A 7,365-nucleotide genomic window follows, 5' to 3' on the forward strand; every position below is an offset into this window, starting at 1 on the left:
ACCGACGCGGGACTCCGGAGAGGTAAGTATTATTAAGGGTGCAGGGTGTGCGGGGCCTCCCTGGACCCAGGAGCCCGTGTTCCCCACACACCCTGTATCCATTATAGATAGAGTGCAGGACAAACGACATTTAGTGTGCACACTATGATAGATATCTTTCAGTGAAGTCATCTGCCACATATCTGAACAGCAACTCATAACGATATCGTCCAGGTTGACATGCATGTACGGACGACCATAGATATCGTTATCGCAGACCCTCCAACATGACACCTTCCATCCGGTACAAAATGCTCTGCTCCTGGACTTCCTTCTTAATTGATGATTGCAGACACCTGTCTGATCTATTAACTAGTTCAACACAGGTGTCTACAATCATTACTTAAGAAGGAAGTCCAGAAGCAGAGCATTTTGTACCGGATGGAAGGGGTCATGTTGGAGGGTAAGTTATCGCACTGTGTGTATGCACCTAATGCCCGTTTAGTTCTAGAAAAATAAATATTTCAGTTGACAGATATTAAGTGATGGAAGACAAATAGTCCTATGAATTGCAGTGTATACAACTAATTAATAACCACAACACAACTACAGATGTAGTAACCTTTCTCCATTCCAATATAATTGTAAATGACACCCACAGAGCCCGTCACACAGTCTACACCGCCATCTTGTGGCCAACTGTAATACATGACTTTGCAGCAGAACACCAGGAGTCAGTAAGTCGTCAACGTCTGTAATGTAAATAAACGGACAATGTGCGCACTTACATTAACTAAATAAATGAAGTTAATTTTAAAATCAAACGCTATAGATCTAAAACGAGGCTTGGACCGCGCCTATAGCTGAGCGTCACTTCCGCTTCCGTCCATAGCATGGCAACTTTGCGTCTGTTTGTCATATTACTTCCGGTTCTGGTGAAGTTACTTAGGTGCCGGGTGTACTGTGCTATTGGTCGCTGTGTGAGTCATGCTATGGCGGCCAGCTCTATAGAAACAGGTAAGTGTGATAGCAGCAGGGGCTCATCACCAGCGGGGAACACGGTACCATCCGTGTGTGATGTCCGCCCGCTCATTACAGTGGCCTGGCCTGGTTGGTATGACGTCTCTTGTTGGTGGGTTCTCCTTAGTGAGGGCAGCAGTGTAGCTGAATGGATTCCTCAGCATCCCCCGGGTTTCCAAGTTACCCTTTGCAACACCTACTGGTTCCACATTGCATTGTACATGTATAGGCATATGCAGGGTAATGTCAGACTGCCTCCAACACGGCACTAAGGTCAAGGGTTCAGTTCCTACCAGGGCCCTATCTATATGGAGTTTGTATGTTCTTCCCGTGCTTCCGTGGGTTTTCTCCTGGTGCACCAGTTTCCCACCACACTCCAAATACATACTGGTAGGTTAACAGGTAAAGGATTTAAATGCTGGTGGGTAGATATCCTTACAGAGGCAGGTAAGTATCCTAACCTCCACCCCTCCCTTAGTGGTGTCTAATCCTAACCTTCACCCTGACATCCCCCCCCCCCCCCCCCTGGTGCCTAGCCCTAACCTCTCTCTGGGGGGTGTATAACCATAACCCTTCCCCCTAGGGGTGCCCAACCCTAATCTATCCCCCTCAAAACCTAACCCCGCTAGACTTCCTAATCCTACCCCCCCCTCCCCCGCACGGGTAACGCAAAAGGACGCCCCAGACTTACTTTCGTTTGGAATATTGTCCTCGGCGTTCCGGCGTTGTGATTATGATAGGCGTCAGTATTTCGGCGCCTATCGTAACTCCCTTGCTGGCATTCCGCTGTCGGGATTCTGAGCGTCGGTCTCGTGGCTGCCGGACTACATCCCGGTTAATTGGCTTATGATAAAAGACTAAATATTGTCTGTAAAGCGCTGTGGAATATGTATGTGCTATATAAATAATTGTTAATAAATATATATGCTCAGATGTGCCCTCACTTAACTTTCCTTCTGTCTGGACATAACTTAGAACGATATGGAGTGATGTACATGATTGGTGCTACAAGTTATTGCATAGAACTCTATTATAATTATGTGAGAACCCATCTGTATGTACAGACAGATACATATAAATCAGTACTGGACAAACCGTTGAACCTTAGATCTAGTGGCGTTGGCTGCAGTGATCCAGGGAGGTCCTAGCTGTGTTAAGGCCAGTTCACACTGTCTAGTGTGTACCAACCTTGTTAGCGACGGGACGTGGCATCGGCAAGTGCATACACATTTGCTGATGCCAGCAACGACGGCGGGGGCCATGCTGCATGGTAGCATTCCTACTAGGCTGTTTTAGCGGGGTGCCGCTCCCTGTACTATTTCTAAAGGGAAAAAAACACCCTGCCCTCCGCAGCGCCCCGCTAAAACAGCCTGCAGGTGCCGTCCCCACCCGCGGGTTGCAGTGTCCCGCGGGTGGGGAAAACTGCAGTTTAGCGGTCACCGCTGGTGAATGGATGCTGGGCACATGCATCCATTCACACTGACAGCAGCGCTTGGGGGAAGCCCGGCATGTCCGGAAGTGCCGGGCACGCCCCTAAGAGTAATGAAAAGGGGACCTGTCTCAATGACATGCCCCCTGTTCCTTGACCACGCCACTCTTTTTGGACGCAGGCAGATGTGCCTTTTCTCTAGGCCCGGCACTGGACCTAGAGTAAACACTACATGGCCCTCGCTAACGATGTCACCCGTCGGACCTGCATGCAGGTCTGACGTACGATTCCGCAGACGAGGAGCGGGAGCACGCATTATCAGCGACATAGCGGGTACATGCTGGCTGATGTACCCGATATGTCGTTCTAATCTGCCGGATTGGGCGACTTTTGTTTAGCGTCTACCCGGCATAAGACTGCCACTCCTGTGGTTACTGAGGATCATAGGAGCCTGGTACTGGGATACCAAGCACTGCAACATAGCTCAGTGAGCTCTGTCTGCCAATACAGTTGAGCATGCAGTGCGGCTTATATGGCTTAGTGCTTCTAATCTCCTAGAAGTGCAAACAACAGAATACTTTGCATGACCACTGTACCTGTGCCGGCAATCTCTCCCCCCACTCCACCCCCAATGCCGGCCACACACCCCTGCTATGCTGATCTGGCTGGCCCATCCCGGAAGGGGCAGCCAGAATGTCGGCAACACTGCCCTGACCACAGCCTTTTAACCCATACTACATTTTCAGAATATATATGGAACTGCAGTAATCGAATGAAAGTTACAATGGGAATCATTGTGTAAAAGCATATTTTTATTTTTGACCATTTTTGTTTTAATGCTGTCAGAAAATCTATTCTAAAAAATAAACCCTCTGGGTTAAATGTCTTGCACAAAATCTTCATCTTAAAGTAAAGAAATAGAATTGGTAACATAAAAATTGCATGTTCTTTTCAATGGACTCAGTTAATATAAATTTGAGGAATTTGTTTAGCGCAAAGTAACATCAATTAGCAGTTTTTCTTTTTAATTTTTTTTATTTGTTTCTTTTTACAGATGAACAAGCACGGATTAGATTCCAGCTGGAGTTAGAATTTATTCAGTGTTTGGCAAATCCCAATTACCTTAACTGTAAGTATCCTGTTAAAATAATAATTATGTTCAATAATTGTTAGAATCTGTAAATATGAGGATTATGAAATCCGTTTCTCATTTTTAAATTCTAGGTTAAGTTTTTTTTAGTTTTTGATTCATGTACAGCTGGACAGGTAATTGGCATACACTTGCGGTGATGTTACATAAGATCAAAGCTCCAACTTAAAGCCACAGTTACTTTTGGTAGACGTCTTACTCTGCAAAATATAAACACTTTTGTTTTATATGTCAAAATGTGCGTTGAAAATAAACCATGGAGATTTGATGCACTGACAACCTAGTGTGCACGTGTCTCTATATAAAATAGAAAACCTAGTGTGCAAGTGTCTTTATATAAAATAGAAAACCTAGTGTGCAAGTGTCTTTATATAGAATAGAAAACCTAGTGTGCAAGTGTCTTTATATAGAATAGAAAACCTAGTGTGCAAGTGTCTTTATATAAAATAGAAAATCTAGGGTGCAAGTTTCTCTATATATAATAGTTAGTTTAATATGTAATTTAAAGACACTTTTGGAGCTTTTTAAGGAGTGATTAAAATTATAGAGACCTTTCATAAGTACTTTATATTATTCACATGTGGATGTAACATTGAAATGAAATTGCAGTCGGCTATTCATAATCTTCTTTGCAAGGGTACTCATTTTTCAGTTACAATTAAAGTTTTTTATTTTTTGTAATTTTTTTTTAAATCGTATGGAAGCACAGTGATCATAATTTTCTCACAGCACTGGTTTCATTATGACCAGGACCATCCATGTGTGGAGTCTGTATGTAAAAAATAAACCCTGGTGTGTATGCCCATGTGATAGGAAATGTAGATATTAAGCTCCACTTGGACATGGACTAATGTAAATGAGTAAATATTCTCCTAAAAGCGCTGCATAATGTGTGTCTTACATGAAAAAACTGTTAATAAATAGTAATGTATTTTTGCATAAACTACATATGTCATTGAATTGCAAAGGTGCATTTATTTAAAGACTCTTTTGTATCTATTGTTACACTTCTGTAATGTAGACAATAGCCTTGCTTTGGCACTGGAGTCCATTGATTACGCCATGAAAAACTGACTTTGTAGAATGTTAATAACATAACATATTAATGTATAAATATGTTTTATTTTGTACTTTAAAAAACAGTTTTACTATGTTAATTTCAAACAATATTACTTTGGTGATTCCTTACATGGTTATACCACTGGCTATATTTAGCATGTGTACCAGCATCCTGTACCCCTGCAGCACCAGTCTGACAAAATCACTGCGAGAGACAACACAGTGTAAAAAACATACATACAAAAGAGAGGAGATCCCAGTATAGTCAGAGAGGAGAACATTTTTCTTATCTTTTCACCAATTTAAGTTTACAATATATTATTTTCTATTACATGTAAATGAACCTTAATAATAGAAAAATGGCAGGTTAATAAAGCAGAAGTCATTATAGGTGTTATTGCATGACTACCAGAGTTATTCGATACCATTACGTGTCATCTAATATTGAGCGTATTATTTTTTCCTATCTCTAGTCCTTGCACAAAGGGGATACTTCAAGGAGAAGCCGTTTGTCAACTATCTGAAATACCTACTATATTGGAAGGATCCAGAGTATGCTAAATATTTAAAGTAAGTTGAAGAACAGCCTTTAACGGTATTTAGAATATATGCATGTTTAGTAATAATAATTTATAACATCTTCACACGGTATAGCTTATTTCCCCTTCATGCTAAGGACCTGGAAGTGACGTGAGTGAGGGCAGAAGTGCGATTTGTTCGCCACAAGATTATATTCCCCCTCTATGTCCACGTGGATGGTAGGGAATAACGTTGGACAATAGCGTGAAGGGCATCTAGACACTACCATTATCACACATGCACGCTGTTCAACTTTTCTAGATGCAAAATGACAATGCTTAGCTAACTATGCCCATTTAAACATCACATAAACCATAATACAGTTGGTAAAGGGTTTTGCTGTTGGGGCATGCTAAAACTTTGGTAGGACATGCTGAGATATGTAGTTCCACAGCAGCTGGTGTTCCACAGGTTGCCAATCCCCGTTGTATAGAATGTAAGAGGCACAGTGACACTATAATTTGCTAACAAGACTAAGGCAGTTAATTTATCAGTTTTCAGTAAGAAAAAGTCTAGCTGCTAAATAAGTCTATATAGCTGTTGATAACATCTGCATCACAGGGACCGATATCCTGGCAATACAACTGCCTAATTTGTAAAAGAGTATTTAATAAGAGAGAGCAGTATGGCTCTAAGGAATGTACATGTATTAGAGAAATATTTGTTTGCTATAAATAACCTGGGGGTATCTCTGTGCACTCCCTTTCTGGCTTGCCACCCATTGCTGTGCCATTTTGTCTCAATCCAGGTACCCACAGTGCTTGCACATGCTGGAGTTACTGCAGTATGAACACTTCCGCAAGGAGTTAGTAAATGCCCAGTGTGCCAAGTTTATTGATGAACAGCAAATCTTACATTGGCAGCACTACTCCCGCAAACGAGTAAGACTGCAGCATGCCCTGGCAGAGCAGCAGCCGCAGAACAACACCATTGGGAAATGAAGCGCTTACCTGGGTCTTACTCAGACTGTGTATCCCGCAAGGCATCACATACATGGCGCAGAGACTGTGGGGTGGAGCCCAGTAATCTGCAGTTGTGGGAATACATTCTACCATGAGCACACAATGTGGATTGTTTAGTGTAGGATATGAGAGAGCAGAAACATTGGATAGAACTTGTTCATGCCAGGAATCTGGGGTTTAGTACATGTATTTACTGTTACCCTCCCTCCTCCAATGCTGTCATTTGTACTAGGAAGTGAATACCATGGGCTGCGCACTACAGTACTTAGACTGATAAATAACTGTTTTGTAGATAAAAGTTTGATGCCCATTTGATACCCACCACAGAATCTTACCAGCTATTTATGCCAGTGTAAATCGGTAATAAGAGGCATATAGAGGCCGTATTCCTGTCTCAGATATTTTCCATGGTCATGTGAATGGCAGAAAACTCTCGCTGTAAGCACATTTATAGGACTAAAACCCTTTAAAAATGTGTGTAGGGCAGGCTGATAGTAATCCAATCCTGGGTGCATTCATTCATTAGTTGATATGTTGGTTATTATAATGATCAGAAATCTAATGGAACCTCCCTTACCCCTTTGTTTGCACCTTAGTGGTGATCAGGAGATGTTACTACCACACTAAACCTATATTGTGTTAAGGGAATACTCTGCTTTTGTTTTTGTTTTTTTTGGACATTGTTTTGGTCGTAGTAAAAAAAATAAAGTGTACGTAAAATACTTAAGGAGAGCATTTGAAATGTAGACCTGTATGCATTAAACAGATGTGTTAACACAGTCCCTGTTTAAATTGTTGTTGTAAAATGTCAAAAAGCCTATTCAGTGTTGTAAAGTTAATTTGAAATATGAAGGCAAAAAATATCAAATGAAATCTGTCCTTCATGCGCTCTCACTCCTCTTCGGGTGATGGCCATGTTATTAATGAGGTGACCCTCAGACATAGAAGACACACAGGGGCTCAGGCACAATTGGATGCATTTACAGCCGCAAACATTCACATACGATGTGTGTTGCAAAAATAGGGCACTTAGGGCCTGATTCAGCAGGGATCGCAGTTGCTAATATGCACGCAATCGGCCGATAATGTTCTGCGCATGCCTCGCAGTGCGCGAACTAGCTATTGTGATTGTGATTGCGATCGCGGAGGCTTCCCAGACTGACAGGAAGCACCGTTTGTGTGTGGTC

The 7,365-nt window shown here is 42.1% G+C and overlaps 1 protein-coding gene across 3 annotated transcripts; it reads left to right on the forward strand.

The window, feature by feature from the left end:
- Positions 1 to 392: 392 nt before the first annotated feature.
- On the forward strand, positions 393 to 6,958 carry MED31 (mediator complex subunit 31). Of its 3 annotated transcripts, none has more exons than XM_088477822.1 (4): positions 393 to 442; positions 3,483 to 3,557; positions 5,111 to 5,207; positions 5,965 to 6,958. In XM_088477822.1, the coding sequence occupies exons 1-4, from the start codon at positions 421 to 423 to the stop codon at positions 6,155 to 6,157; spliced, it is 387 nt and encodes a 128-aa protein (XP_088333948.1). In that variant the 5' UTR covers positions 393 to 420; the 3' UTR covers positions 6,158 to 6,958. The 3 variants fall into 3 exon arrangements, with proteins under 3 accessions (XP_088333948.1, XP_088333946.1, XP_088333947.1); XM_088477820.1 differs by lacking the exon at positions 393 to 442 and adding an exon at positions 871 to 996; XM_088477821.1 differs by lacking the exon at positions 393 to 442 and adding an exon at positions 1,037 to 1,093.
- The last annotated feature ends 407 nt before the right edge of the window (positions 6,959 to 7,365 follow it).

This window comes from Taudactylus pleione, unplaced genomic scaffold, assembly GCF_031769625.1.
Source record: "Taudactylus pleione unplaced genomic scaffold, aTauple2 ptg000203l, whole genome shotgun sequence".
NCBI classification, from domain to species: Eukaryota; Metazoa; Chordata; class Amphibia; order Anura; family Myobatrachidae; genus Taudactylus; species Taudactylus pleione.